This window comes from Salvelinus sp. IW2-2015, unplaced genomic scaffold (assembly GCF_002910315.2).
Source record: "Salvelinus sp. IW2-2015 unplaced genomic scaffold, ASM291031v2 Un_scaffold1577, whole genome shotgun sequence".
NCBI classification, from domain to species: Eukaryota; Metazoa; Chordata; class Actinopteri; order Salmoniformes; family Salmonidae; genus Salvelinus; species Salvelinus sp. IW2-2015.
In genome coordinates this window covers 92,485-108,789 of record NW_019943004.1, presented here as the reverse complement: position 1 = coordinate 108,789, position 16,305 = coordinate 92,485, and the positions used below count along the sequence as shown (strand labels likewise).

At 42.8% G+C, this 16,305-nt stretch overlaps 1 protein-coding gene across 1 annotated transcript in view; it reads left to right on the top strand.

Annotated features, from left to right (window-relative positions):
- The window catches only part of LOC112071308 (arf-GAP with Rho-GAP domain, ANK repeat and PH domain-containing protein 2-like), a 149,494-nt gene that overhangs the window by 88,792 nt on the left and 44,397 nt on the right, over window positions 1-16,305 (top strand). The window contains 1 exon segment of the mRNA XM_070439339.1: window positions 56-161. Within this exon segment, the coding sequence (XP_070295440.1) occupies window positions 56-161 (106 nt within the window).

Genomic DNA, 16,305 nt, shown 5'->3' with positions numbered 1-16,305 from the left:
ATATTTTGTGGGTCTTTTGTTTTAATCAATGGCCTCCTTTCTTTGGTGAGTGTAGATGAGGAGGATGAGAAACGGAGAGTGGAGAAGTACTCTAGATTTATCCAGAGTCTTCCCAAGATCAACAGATCCACCCTGACTGCTCTGCTGCAACATCTCTACAGGTGAGGGTCCAAGGCTGAAGATACCCTCTGGTCCACACACACACACACACACACACCACCACACACACACACACACACACACACACACACACACACACACACACACACACACACACACACACACACACACACACACACACACACACACCACACACACACACACACACACACACACACACACACACCACCACACACACACACACACAGTACAACCTGCAAAAATCATCTGGTCAAAGCTACCCTACACTCATCATGTCACTGTTCCTTTCACTGTAATGCACTGCAGACACATTTTCAGACGAGTATTTCACAATAACAAGCACTTACGAACATGTAGGTCAAGTAGTTTGTCTGAAAAAGAGAGCCTGAATATGATACTATACTCTGAGGGTACAAAACACAAGAAACACCTTCCTAATTTTGAGTTGCGCCCCCTTTTATCCTCAGAACAGCCTCAATTCGTCGGGGCATGGACTACAAGGTGTTAAAAGCGTTCCACAGGGATGTTGGCCCATATGTTGGCCCCAGTATGGGCCATATGTTGGCCCATACTGCAATGCTTGCCACAGTTGTGTCAAGTTGTTTGGATGTCCTTTGGGTGGTGGACCATTCTTGATACACACGGGAAACTTACCTCGTTCAAAGGCACTTAAATCTTTTGTCTTGCACATTCACCCTCTGAATGGCACACGTAACACAATCCATGTTTCAATTGTCTCATGGCTTAAAAATCCTTCTTTAACTTGTCTCCTCCCCTTTGTCTACACTGATTTGAAGTGGATTAAACAAGTGACATCAATAAGGAATCACAGCTTTCACCTGGTCAGTATGTTATAGAAAGAGCAGGTGTTCTTAATATTTTGTAACCTCAGTCTATATATCCTGATCATCATAATGTATACAGTACCAATCAAAAGTTTGGACACACCTACTTATTCAAGGGTTATTATTTAGTTTTACTATTTTCCACATTGTAGAATATTAGTGAAGACATCAAACTGTGAAATAACACATATGGAATCATGTAGTAACCAAGAAAGTGTTAAAAAATGCAAAATATCTTTTATATTTGAATTCTTCAAAGTATCCACCCTTTGCCTTGATGACAGCATTGCACACTCTTGGAATTCTCTCAACCAGCTTCACCTGGAATGCTTTTCCGTTTCCGTTGCTTTTCACACTCTGCTTTGTACATTATATAGTCTGAATATTATATTATATATATAGTCTGAATATCATGATATACAGTGGGGCAAAAAGTATTTAGTCAGCCACCAATTGTGCAAGTTCTCCCACTTAAAAAGATGAGAGAGGCCTGTAATTAGAAAATCACAGAGGAGTTTATTTGCACGTCTGCAATAAAACGGCTAAGAACACTCGAGAGAGAGCGGGAAAGGTGTGTTTGAGAGAGTAAAATTGTCAGCTGGGGAAAGAAGAAGTTTCGGAAAACAGTAAAAGTTTTGTTTGTTTGTGCACAGATGTTTTAGTTTTTTCTACCTGTTTGGGTTTGTTTCGCTGTTGAACTCTAAAAGAATGCGTTTTTCTTTCTTTTTTGTTCCATTTTTGTTCTCCCACATTCAGTGTCCTTAAACGTTCCCATCCTATAAAGTAGAGGCCCTTATGTGAGGAGAGACTGCGAGCTGATTGGTCGGCTCTACTTTAGGAAGGTTCATGACCTCTACCAGACTGGAGGGTTTGTTGGTTTGCTCTGGAAGGCGTCCGCCTCTACTTTAGGTTGCGGGGAGAGGAACAACTGGGGGCCATGGCAGCTTCTAAACAACTACAGGAACTCAAGTAAGTATAGAGTCCATATACTAAAGACTCACAAGAACACAGCCACAACACAGCCTGCGACCATACAGTAAGCACACCACACAATCCATACACACACACACACATAACTCATACACACACACATCACACTAAACAACAGCCCACACACACACACACGATTAAATGAGGCATTTCACCCCACACACACACATGCACCCTACCAAACCACACACATTCTACACCGACTAGCGACTCATCGTAGTGTCTATATCATCTACCACCGAGCACTACATACACCACCACACAACAGCACAATCATCACACCACACAACCAACACCGACACACAACCAAGTACACACCACACACATCAAACACAGTTACACTCTCTCACACACAAAGCTTACACGACACACCCACACCAACCAGACACTGACGACAAACACACAATGACCACACCAAAAAACTTCCCCTGGCAACCTCCCTTGTCAGGGCACACACACACACACCAACACATCACACACACACCAACACACACAACCACACACACAACACACACACAACACACACACACACACACGACCATCACAACAATAGAGGAACAATGTAGGCTGAATATAGTCCATAAAATACAGTACATGTTACACCTTTGTCCCTATCAAGATACAACCTTGACCCTGCCTGGCATTAGTTTTATACGATGCTTGACCCTCGCCATGAATTAGTTTTGATCATTCTAAGAAACCCCTGCCTGGCAATTAGTCTATCATCTTGACCCTCGCCTGGCATTAAAGGATCGATATTGTAACCCTGCCTGGCAATTAGTAATCATGCTTGACCACTCCCGGCATTAAGTTTATCCAATCTTGACCCTGCCTGGCATTAGTTACATCTTTTGAGCCCTGCCTGGCATTAGTTTAATGAAATCTTTGAACCCTGCGTGGCAATTAGTTATCATCTTCGACCTTCCTGGCATTAGTTATCATCCTGACCCCTTGCCTGTGCAATTATTTTAATCATGCTGTTGAAGTGGCACCATCTCTGTCTCCGCGGCCTGGCAGTGGTATGTCGACAATCTCCACGCTACAGTAATCTGTGGAAAGTGTGGAGCGTGCCCTCTCTACCCTTCTGAGAGAATGAGTCGCCCACACTACAGTCGTCGTAGTATAAGTCTTCCCCAGCGGAAGAAAGCCCGAAAGAAGTTGGCCCAGCGGGGTTAACTGTCAGTGCCATGTCCGGCGGAGAAGAATTCACACGACACGAAGTGAATGGCAGGTCCGAACTAGACTTGCAAAATTGTCAAAATTGGAGTAATGCTAAGGTCTAGAATGTATGTGGTTATGGCAGGGGAAAATAAATTAAAGAAATTGCTCTCTTTTGAGAGTAACCGTTTGAAAGGGGCTGTACTGGAGTATGAGCAAATCGAGAAGACGTCGCTGCTATTCCCCCGCTCCGCTATCCGCGTCTTACCAGCAAAGTGTGGGGTGCCGGAATAGGATGAGCCGAATGGGGAGCTGGGCCATGAACTTGCAGAGTGTCTCGCCGCGCTAACCCTGCAAATCCATTTGCTTGATCACGATACAGACCGGGAAACAAAAAGCCCTCAGAGGTACCAGAGAGGGCTCTCTGTTTTTGTCCTCCTTAAACACGGGGTGAAACGTTTGGCAATCCTGAGCTGCGATATGTAAGGGAGTCCTCCATCCTGTGACATAGACTTTGCACCCATTAGTAACACGTAAAGATGACACCGATCCAAACCAGCAGAGGAGTTGCCATGCTAATGTACCACAGAAAGATCAGACATGTTTTAAAAGAGCAGTTTAGAGCCATTGGGATGAGTCTTCAATCTGGCAATGATAGAACCCCCTCAGGAAAAACCAGCTGAATACTGCAATGTAAGAAAAAATAGTGCCCTATCCTTCTGGGAATCCCAGCCGTTTGGAAGTAATATAGTAATATGTTCTAAGTGTGGGGTGTAAAAATTAATTGACTGCTGTTATCCTAACTTGAAATAAAGGATGAGCAATAAATTGAAAATGTAAAAACAACCACTAGATATAAATTGTCAAAACCTACACACTATATAAAGTTTAAACAACTGCCGACTTATAAGCACGATGCATTGATTGACGTAGGAATAGACGGCTCCGCCCAAACATTCTCGTTCGAAAGACAACTTTGAGAAGGATTTACACGCTGGTTGGTGGTCATAGCTAGCCTACTGAATGATGTTCTGCGAAGTCGCAAAAAAAATGGTAAATTAGCGTGAAATTACATTAGTAAAAGGCTTTATCCAAAAAAACAAAAGCTTGCGGAGGATAGCGAAGCATCATTGCTAGCCGTGTGACGTATAGTGTCAAACTGGAGATAAGTTTAAGTGAGTATTTGTTGAGAAATAATAGTCGAAAAGAGAATAAACTAAGAGGTTCACAGATAAGAATAGGAAAAGTAACTGACATGTCCGGTGATCTCAAAGAAATCGGATATATCTATAGAGAGCATACATTTACAATGTTAAGTGACATTTTAGCCAGACCGCTTCCTTAGTCACAGAGGCGACGTTTAAACAAGATTGGGTAAAGCATGTCAACCTTAATGTATAGATCCAGTGGAGACGAACCCACTTAACAATAAGTGGGGCAATGAACTAGACAGAAATATGTTAAAGGGGGGGAGGGGGAGGGTGTAAGAAGGGAGATACTTGATATAAGAGCTAGCACTGCTAATAATGAGGGATGATGAATGAGGTCATCGCAGGATTCAGAGAAGAAAAGTAAGTGACATGTCCAACAGAGCGACTGGTCATAGAGTTAGCCAATGAGAGGCTCATCACAATGCAGCAACCAGCCTACCTGACCTCAATGCTGAATTGTAGTCCAGAATGTATAAGTTTTAACCGAACTATTTGAATCTCTGGCGCACCAATCGGTTGAATGAGATAGATCAGCCCAAGATTGTTAGTGGACCGCAATCCCGATGAAGAAAGAGGAGTAAAAAGACACTCATAACTTTTGAGACGGAGTAAGCAGACGAGAAGAACAAGTAAGTGAGAGGACAAAGGTGAGAGAGATAGTTTGAAAGAGAAAGTACTAGCCACAGGAAAGCACGAGAATTAATGATGGAGTACCAGCAGAAAGAGAGAGTCAAAGAGAAGATATAGCGTTTTGATTGGACGCCTATTGGTATGTCAAGGAACAAGAAAACGGCAAACATTTGAGAAGAAGTTTTAATTAGGTAAGTCATAATAGGCAATTTGGAGTTCAGGATGTTAGATGGTAAGTAACAAGAGAGGGGGTGTAGTTTATAAGAAAATAGGTGAAGAGATGTAGATAGTCAGATGTCACGCAAAAAGTTGTCACTGAAGAGAGATGCCGAAAACCAAAGGAAAATGAAACAACGGAAGATGGAGAGAGCCGAAAGGAGAAGAGTAGATGGGAGAGAAGATTGAAATCCAAAATAAGTGAAGCTTTCTGCATGAGTTCCAGCCCCTGCTAATTCACATAATCAAGAGATAGAATCGAACCTGTTCACGGCAATGATACCTCGATGTTTTGATGAGTACAAAACCAGGACTTAAGAAGTCGACTCTCTCTCTCTAACAGATCACAAGGACATTAAAAATGTGAAGGAAGAGAGAGTAATAAGGAATCGCTACCTCCACATATCGTCGTCAGTAGGTAAAAGCAGACAGCAAGCCGAGAGGTCGACAGTTAAGATTTCCAGCCTTTTTAATATAATCATCACAAATAAAAGTAATTGCTGAAATACATAAGCTTGGCTGTTAGCCAAATAATAATAATAATCGCTCTGTAAACTTTTTATTTTTTAACTTCTCTCAGAAGAACAAGTTGAAAGATATTAGAAGAAATGCCTCAAAGCTCATATCAAACTTTGCACTTAATGTATAGAAATCTCACATATATCTAATCTTCAGGACCCCAAAAAGCGCTTATGCATTAGTTTAAGTCTTCAACTTATCCCAGAAGGCACCCCAAAAAACGTAAATGACCAAACGATTTTTCCACTACAGACGAAAAGAGTCCGAGGGGAGAGGTATTGGAAAGAAGGGATGGAATATGCATGTGTTTGTTTGCATTTACCTGATGAACCAACTGTTTACCTCTTAATAAAGTTCTTCCTCGATCCAAATATGCAAGTAAACAATTCCGGTTGAGCAGCTAAAATCTGGGATCTAATTGAAATGGCAAGATTTATTTGGTACATCGTCAGGTTGGCATGGAAACAGAGCTAGAAAGAATGTACCATGGAGCCCCTATTTAGTATAAAACACTCTGAACTCAAACACACACATCAGCACAATAAGAATTAAAATTAGCCCACACAGAGAGTGGTGGGAGATTAAATTGTTTTGTCCTGTTTACTCCATAGTACCTGTAAAGATGGAGGAAAGTCAGTTCCAGATAGCCTAGCGTGTCTATATAAAGTGCATAATGGTCTCCTGTTAATTCGCAGACAAAGTGTCGGCGCCGAGTCTATGGCCAAACCCCTATTGAGTGCCCGCAAAACTAGGTTTGGTAAACATCTGTCCGAATTTAGTGCCCTTGAGCAAGGCACTTAAACCATGAATTATTCCATTCAGAAAACTTCCTGTGCACAGAATAATCCGCCCCTGGAATAGAAGCGCTCTTTGCTTTAACGACTTAATTGTGAGAATATGGTCGATGGTACATGGCCAGTGGTTGACCCTGTGTCTTAACAATCATGAAACCTCCTTCTTATAAATGCTTGAAGGAAAATGCAGATCGGAAATTGTTCATAAATTTACAAAATTAAATTATGCCTGTCAAAGTTTTGTGGCCAATTATGAAAAGCCTGAAATAACATAGGAAGAGAAAAGCAAGAAATATAAAACATGGTGCTGAATGAAAGTGAGGAACCTTGCCATAATAGGACAGTGCGAATGTTTTGTCAAACTAATAGTTTTGTAATTTTAAAGTGTTTGTGTGTGTCAAAAAAAGCGATAATGTGTGTGATGTGTGTGAGATGTAATGGTTGCCGTCTGTGTCTGCTGCTGTGTGCGTGTGTGTGTGGATGTGATAGTGTGCTGTGTGCTGCGTGTGCGTTGCGTTGTGTGTGTGTGTGGCTGTGGAGGTGAGAGGAGGAGGAAGGTGTATGGAGGAAGGGGGTAGGGGGGTGGTAAAGAACCGATAATCTATCATAACCTTATGTGTCGATCGTGATAAAAATTTTGCGGCGTAATCCTTTGTCAGGTTTGCCTAACCTGCTAACAAATAATATTGTAAAACAACTGAACAGACTAACGTGACACACAAACAATAAGCTATGCAAAAAGCACCCCAGTTTCCACCCCGTAACTGAGTGAACCTGTACAAACCACAGGTACATTTCGTAAACAAGGGACATACTGTACCCAAATTGCTATATGCACCAAGTTAAGGTTGTCGAGGAATACACAGCATAACGGGGAAATGTTACTTACTCCGGTTGTGAAGCATTTTATGGGAGCGATCACACATGGAATCAAAGATCAGATCGATAACTTCTCTCTAGCCACTAATTACCTGCGCTCTTCCTAATCTGCTTCTCGTTTCGATGCGCGCAAGTTGATTCACTCTGGTCGTCTGTAGCAGCTGTGTATAGCGTGTAGGAATTAGTCGTGTGCGCAAAGTAGCGAACTGTATTGTCCACGAGAATCTGGGAAACAGACCGCCTGAAACAAGAAGGGACCAATAGCCCACATCGCTTACTGCACTATATGAAAGGAAACGACGTTGAGTCTCTTTCCTCTCCCAGTATAATAATATGGAGCAGGAGGAGAAAATCAGTCGCTATTAACAGTTTGCAGTCCAGGAAGCAGGCTTATGGTCGTGTATAAGTTCCCAAAGCCTAACAGACCCCGCTTGCTTTCGTTTACCAGGAGACAATAATACGTAGGAGCGAAAAAACAGAAGATAAAGCACAATAAGAGTCGAGGCGAAATTAATGAAGGTGAGTGACGGCTCCCAAATAAGAATTGGATTTCACCACACAGGACACGACCTCATTTTAATCTTCTTACTGCCCTCGTTGCTTGCCTACACAGCTATGTCACCAAGGGTAAGACCAGTACGAGAGGATTACCATAGGCTACTCTCGGTCAGTTGTCGTGTGATTGAGAAGGGAATGAGATCAGGAGTAACCCGTTGTGTGAAGAGTCGTTCAGCGTGGTCAATTGAGTGTGGGTATTCCTCGGGGGAGACAGTGTGCGCTGTCCATGCCAGAGGTGTCGTTTGACGACTTGTGTCTTGAGTACCAGTGTATTGCGTTGGCCTTGGGTTGGCCACTCGAGCAGAAATAATGCATGTATCCCCTCCGATAACTTCGAGTGGTAGCTCAAGTTTGGCGGGGCTTTGATTCTTGCGTGCTTAAATCAGTCCGGCCACCCACTTAACCCCCTTCAAAAAAAAGCACTAGAACCATATAACAACTATCAATACTCCATTACTATCACTAACATTAACACCAGTAATACATCGCGATGTTTTAGTTGAGCGAAGAACTCATCCACAACATAATATCACATCCACCAAGCCAGAATTCATTTTTTAATAGTAGCATGAACAAAAATGACTATTGCGCCAGTCACTATTACACATTCACTAATCTACTATAGATCAATCATACACATGAGAACTAGACCAAAACTACCAGAATAAAAATCTCGATAAGTAGGCGAGAAAACATACTAAATCACTCAACATAAAATGTCCCATGAACACTCGCAACAGGCCTACCCACCACATATAGTACGAGAGGGCATAACTGTTCGGTATGTTCGGGTCAACTACAGAATATTGCGATCACAGATATATACATCTGGGCGCAACACACCCATTGTAAGTCTCTCTCAATTTTACTCATCCAATTTATTCATTTTTCATAAAAATCGGCCCGACACTTATTACACTATTGATGTTAACTAATGCTAAGTGTTCTCATGACTCTATTTTGACACATGGTGAAAACTTAGAACGATCATCATTAAAACACAGGTAAAAGAACTGTCCGATTTTCATACATACTTCACTATTCGGCATTAAACGTATCTGTGTAACAGACAGAGAGTAGATTACCTTCCATATCCTCGACGCAGGAAAGGCTAAGCTTATCTCAGAGCACAAATAATAAATGGGTTGGAAAAGAATAGGACCATCTCTGGCTCAAATCGGGTCACAACATTTACGCACGCAAGAACTGTCTCGCATTATAGGAATACAAATACTTATTGATATCAAGGTTGCCTCAAGGGATTTTTGTAGACAGGTCACAAATCTGTCATGAGTTCTTAATAAGAGTACACAACAGCATGCTAATAAGAATTGAATCACGCTGAGGCACTATGAGCGGCCAAATCCAAAGAAGAAATGCGAGCCGACTAGTTAAAAATGTCGAAATGGTTGGAGAGAGCGGAGTCGAAGTGTATAGAACACTAGTCTGCCACTCGACTAATTCAGCCCAACACGCACACTACTCATCTGCGGCCAAAGATAACCCTGACATGTGACATGATTTGTTTGCTCACCGGTATCCGCAGGAAGAATAATTAACTCGAATAGGGGGTGGAAAGGACCCGACATAGCAGAGGTTCCGTTTCTGTTGTGTTTCTCAGAGACAAGAAACGAAGTTATAATAACGATTAAGGTTATTAGTACCATTTTGTCACCATGTTCTTGATCCTGGCGTTACTAAATAAAAAAAAAAATAGACTGTGCACAAGAGAGTAAATCTTTGCTAAAGAGGATAACTTCTGTGAGACTTAATTGAATATCGCGGTAAAACTCGCTGTGAAAAGCGTATCAACCTGTATGGTGAAAATCTTCATACTATACAGGTATACCTACTGGTTACGGTAATATTCCAAGTGCTTGTACTGAAGATAAATCCTAGTCAAACAACGTAGACGATTATCAAAACCATACGTGTAAACCACATTTGCATATTCCTCCTGACTCTCCGGACGGTCACTACTCGTCCTTGTATCGGAGATCCGTCAAATAAGATATGAGTTTCAAATATCAAGGGTGGAGTAATAGCCGTCTTGTCGGTATGTAAAGGTATCTTCTTGAGGATAGACCTAGATAAGGCCTATGTCACCGGGTATAGAATCGCGCCTCGTTCATTGAGTAGTCCCTCTGGATGAATGACTGATATCTACTTTAATGGTAGATCATATCGAAAAAAGTTGCAGTTTTGTGCTGGCTTATATAGTACGTCTATGCCTTCCAGACTATTCATCTACAGTCATCTACTCGTCGTGAACAGCTCCTAAAGATAGGTCTTTAATAAATCACTAGTAGTTGGAAACTTAGGAGAGAGAGACCCAGAAACTGATATGCGTCAACTAAAAGCACTGACGATAAATCAAAGTATTAGGGCTGTAACTTTTATGGAACAAGGAAGAGGGGTGACGTGCACCAGGGCCGGTCATCACACACAGTCACACACAGCTGTGAAGCCTGAGTACAAAGGGCGTTGCGACCTCTATTACTGGTCGTCTCTTGCACTGTTCTGTGTTATCTTCCTACGCTGCTTACTGCATAGACATTCAATAGAGACAACGTTGTCACTCCATAGTAAAGATGGGAGATCATCCTCATTATGATGGTGTCCTTGCCCAATATTGTCTGACCAGTGCTGTAGCACTTCTGGAGACCAGGAGAAAAACAACCCGACCTAGAACTAATACTTTAGAAGTGACAGAGACCAGCCAAGAGTCTGTGGCAACTGAATGAACGGGAAAATTAGGGTTCATGCCCCTTGCGGTTTGTGCCCTGATATAACATTGGAGGGGTGAGTTTCAATTTGAAAGGAAATTCTTAATTGGTCTTTTGATGAATCAATGGGCTGGAACTCATGCTAAAATTCATGCTTTTGCCTCATCTCCTCATCCACTTTCATACCCCTCCTGTCATCCCACATGCCTCCCTCTCCTGCTATCTCTCATTTCCTTTTCGCCCCAAACGTTGACCTCCTTTAGCGATTCTGTTGCCATTTGCGAAGAAGGAGATTTCATATACAACGCCAAAATTTTAGTTTAACAGAAGCGGATACCCCGGAGCCCGATGTATCCCGCTTACACCCTCGCGTGGGTGGCCTATCCAAGGACCATAGAAGACCTGGAAAGCTCCAAGCAATACGATTGAGTGGAGAAACTACTACAAAATATCTGCGAGAGGTACACTGGGAAGCAAGCACTAAGCGCTCTTTTGCCGTCTTGTAGGATCCGGAACACACACTTAGGCGTAACCAAGAAATCCACACACACTCGAGACCATAAGAACATATCCTTTGAACAATTGCGGTGGCCTCACCAAAGTAAGCTCCGACAGGAGTACACGCGTTTGTAAGCTGACCAACATTGGTACCGTCTACCAACACCAACTGGACCGTAAGTATTGCTCTTTGACAATACTATGGTGTTCCAGCATTCGCATCAGTGCAATACCCTGTTCTTGTGAAAATATGCCTCGTTTATCAAAAAGTATATTGGAATGGAAGATTCTATGTATGTATGAACACAGCCAATTGCTTTGTAGAGAATAGTGAGCCCGCCAGAGTGAAGCTATGACTTTAAATTTAAACGTATGGGCTCAGAACGCATTTTATATAAGTGTGGTGAGAAGAGTAAATTTTAATCTGGAAATACATTGAGGTGTGTAGCTAGTGACGCTGTGTGGGTTGACCGTTCTCGTGAGATAACCATGTCATCAGATCGAGGTTAATAGGACAGTACATATTGGTACTAAAGGGCCTTTGTTGATCCATCTATCATCGTTCAATTATTTCTTGTCGTCGAAGCTCGGACGGGGACTATTGAGTATTAATCATTAATCAAAAATTGAGCGCGTCCTTTATCTGTGTTGGTGATAGCTTGTAAGAGTCAAAAAAAATAAGCAAGGAACATATCGAAGACCCCACAGGCCAAGGTCTCCACCCTACCCATTTCGGGTGAGAGATTGCCCTGGGGTCACGGTGGGTTGTGGGAAGACCGTCGGAGTAACGTAAACATGAGTTAAATCGCGGCTGATACTGGATCTCTTTATCATTCTTCATCATCTATCGAGGTAAGAAGCATGTTCCCTTCTTCTGCCCATTGTATTTGGGCAATCAACTTGATCGGCTCCATCACACGCCTTCTGAAATTGTTTCGAAGACTGATAATGTAGATGCATGAATGTTCCAATATTTGTTCCAATAGTGGGACAATTAGCTGGCTTGATCTTGCCAGACTATGTCTCACTTAACCTAAACAGCAGCTGAGTCAGTCCGGGCAGGGTCCAACGGATATGAGATTAGCTGGCCTCTCTGTTTTGGGGCGTGCCGCCATTCCTCACACAACATCTATACACATACTAACTACACACACTAAGCCTTTATTTGTGCTTGGATCGTATACTGGACATCTTTCGATTGATCAACAGGGGTCATACTAATACAACCTAACTGCTTAAACCTCATCTCTCACATCATCTTCAGTGCGAGGCAGAGTGGGGACTACGAACAGCAAAGGCACTACGTACCATCTTGCGCACACCAACCACAGGACACACTACATTCAACTGAGGGCATTAACTTAAGAGCACACAGACACGAGATAGCGATCACGATGCAAGAAACATGACATATTATCATCTAACGCGAATTTACATTCAATCATACGAGCCTACACACGAGACACCACTCAGCAGTTACCCGGACCAACACTAGTAAATTACAACCTGCAAAAAATTCATCAACCTGGCAAAGATACTTACACCCTAATGCAACTACAGGTTACAATATCAAACAGTGTATATCCTGTCAAATTCATCGGTTATATGACTACTGCAGACCCACCATTTTCAATTTTAATATACAAGACGATTCAGTATTTTCACACATTAGATTAACCAAGCACCTTAACACCAACATTGTTGAGAAAGTCAAGGTAAGTTATATGTCTGACAGAAAGAGCAGCAAGAAGTATATAGCAATAACTAATAACGCTCGATGGGCTACAAGAAGACACAAGAACACCTGTCTCTAATTTGAGGTTGCGGTCCCCCGGTTGTTATGCCTCAGAACAGCGCTCAAGCACGTCGGGCTGGGACTACAAGGTTTGCTTAAAAGCGTTCGCACAGTGATGGCGCGGGTTGGGTCCGCAAGATCAATGGCTCTAGCGCGCCCCAAAACCTTACGAATGGGGCGGGATGATTGGCCCCCATACTGTGCGAATATGCTATAAGCTCGGGCACATTTGATTAGTTGATTGCATTTATTCTAGGTTGATTTGGACTGTCTCTTTGGGTGGGTTGGATCATTCTTGAATAAAACAACACGGGCGGAATCTGACGGTTACCTCGGCACAAAGGGCACAGATCTAAAAGTCTCTTTGTCGAGTGCACATGTCGGACCCATATGGCACCTTGGATGGGCCACACTGTAAAACTACTTAGGACCGATGGTCAATTCTGTCAAGTAGGTGGATCTACAATGTTCTATCCCAAAATGGGGCCTTGGTTTAACTTGTTCCTCCCCTGTTATGTCTAGCACTAGATTTGAATGTGGACCAAACAAAAAGTGACATCAGAAAGAGTAGTAACAGGGAGATAAGTATTACCAACAAGGCTATGGTCCCTGGTCTACGTGGACCCGGAAGGGTGTTGTTGAATAGAAGGGCGGAAGTGTATCTCATCAGATGCCAATGTGGTTGGTGATTACTCAATGCATCCCCTAGGTGTATGTTCCTGATCATTCATAATGTGAGTTTACAGTGACCAGAAAAATCTAAACGTTCGTGGGGTTTTGTGACAACACTCATTAACTTTTGAAGTTCCAAAGGGGGTGGTTGATGTTTAAGTTTATTTAGCCTGGATTTTCCACTATGTAGAAGGTAGGGTTTTTAAGGTGAAGAGCATCTGAGACTGTGAAAGTATAGCTGCGAGTAGACGGATTTATGGAGAGTCATGGTTGTAGATAACTACAAGAAAAGTGTTTGAATAAAGATGTCACCATAGTAAGTGTTGTGTGTGATTGTGCGTGTGTTTTTGTTTGTTTGTGAGTGTGTATTGTGTGGTAATTTCTTGCAGTAGTGTAAGTGTGTGTTGTTGTTCCACCCTGTGTTGGTTGTGTCTTGGATGTGTGTACGGAGTATAGTCGAGTGTTGTGCTGTCTCGAGTGTGGTGCTGTGGTAGTGGATGTGTTCGTGTCTGTGTTCGTCTGTGTGGTACCGTGTAGATGACGTTTGTGTCGACTGTCGTATGGAAGTTGTGCGTGTTTGTGGTGTTCTCGTGTTGTTGTCTGGTGGTCGTTTGTGTGTCGTAGCTGATCTCTGTGGGTCGCTGGTGTTTGTGATAGTCAGTGTTGATGTATTGATGTGGTTGCCTGTTGTGAATGATGTGTTGAGTTGTGTGAGATGTTGTGTGTAGTTGTATGTGTGTGATGGTGTAGTTATTGCTGTTGTGATTATGTGTCGGAGGTAATGGTTATTATACAGTGGTGGGTGCGATTGGAGTTGTAGTGTGTATGTTTACACGGCGTACATCGCCGTAATTGCCAGCCGCTAAGGTGTTCTCTGTGTCCTGAGTTTCTTGAGTGATGATACTAAGAATATGAGTAGTAATGGACCCTTGTAAATATATATAATCACTACTCGAGTTATTGATAGGTTGATATTGACGACTTTTGCCCATGGCCACAGTCGTTCTCTATGCACAAGACCCAGACCAATCCTGAAGAAAGAGAACGAGAGCAAGGAGTCTAATCTTCCCAGGCACAAACCAATCACCAAAGTTGGGTAAGAGGTCATGAGACTTCTCTTAAAAGTAGAGATGACATAGTATTTCGACAAACTCGTCGGAATGTGGGCTCCTGCACGAACAGCAAATCAAGTTAATTATTAGATGATTGGGGTCAAATAGAACAAACAGATCTTGAATGATGTAACAACTAAAATACTTATTGATAGAAAATGAAAATACAGCAAACTATCGTGATTGGTTACTGCTACAGAGTACGTCAAACACGAGGAAATTCTGCAAGAGCCAAGTAAATATCACAGAAGAGAGTATATCTCACACACACATCGTATTGTCCTGTGGCTACAAATATCAACAATACTTTATGGTCCCGAGAGTAAAACTTCTCCTCTTTCCCATGAGCAAAGTTAACTTCATTAACACAAACTTTCCTCGCTCCTCTCCCTCTATCGTCAGTGAGTCTCTTAGCCGTGTATGATTGCAGCTTTTCAAAGGGTGACATTTGTTCATCTGACGGGCAGAGTCTCAAGGTCTGGAACTTTATCCAAAGCCACGCGATGTGACTCCAAAGATATTTATCGTATGGAGCGTAAAACTAGATTCTTGACACACTCGGCTTAAGCTGCCGGAGATCTTTCACACAGAGCAACTTGAATACAGTGGCTTCTTACGAAAGCCCACTTTGTAGTCACTGAATTGAGCCACCAGAGCCAGCAGGAGTGGGTGTATATGTTGGTATGAATGAGGGCAACTAATAGTGTGTATAGTGATCGTCACAGCCCACGTAGCCATTTCATACCTATCTATGAGGAAGCTTGTCTCGCACTGATCGGAGAGCCAGGGAGGTTAGATAATGAAGACAGTTCTACTGCAACACAACTAAAATGTCACCTATCCCTACTAGGTGTGTCTATCCATCGAGGGCCCTTTCGCTTTTACAGCGGTATCAGAGTCTGTTCGCTGTGGTGTCGCCTCTGCTCGTTGTTGCAGTGATAAGATGTGACTAGTGCCGTCTCGAGATAGGCGTGAGTGAATGTGTGTGTGTGTTTGTCCGAGCCGTCCTGCATGATGTTTTTGTTCACAGTTAAGGTGGTATGGTGTTCTTTGGATGCAACTCAGCATTCTTTGTCCTCCAAACACGACGAGTTGAGTTTTTACCAAAAAGTTCATTTTTGGTTTCATCTGACCATATGACATTCTCCCAATCATCCAAATGCTCTCTAGCAAACTTCAGACGGGCCTGGACATGTACTGGCTTAAGCAGGGGACACGTCTGGCACTGCAGGATTTGAGTCCCCTGGCGGCGTAGTGTGTTACTGATGGTAGGCTTTGTTACTTTGGTCCCAGCTCTCTGCAGGTCATTCACTAGGTCCCCCCGTGTGGTTCTGGGATTTTTGCTCACGTTCTTGTGATCATTTTGACCCACGGGGTGAGATCTTGCGTGGAGCCCCAGATCAAGGGAGATTATCAGTTGTCTTGTATGTCTTCATTTCCTAATAATTGCTTCCACAGTTGATTTCTTCAAACCAAGCTGCTTACCTATTGCAGATTCAGTCTTCCCAGCCTGGTGCAGGTCTACAATTTTGTTTCTGGTGTCCTTTGACAGCTCTTTGGT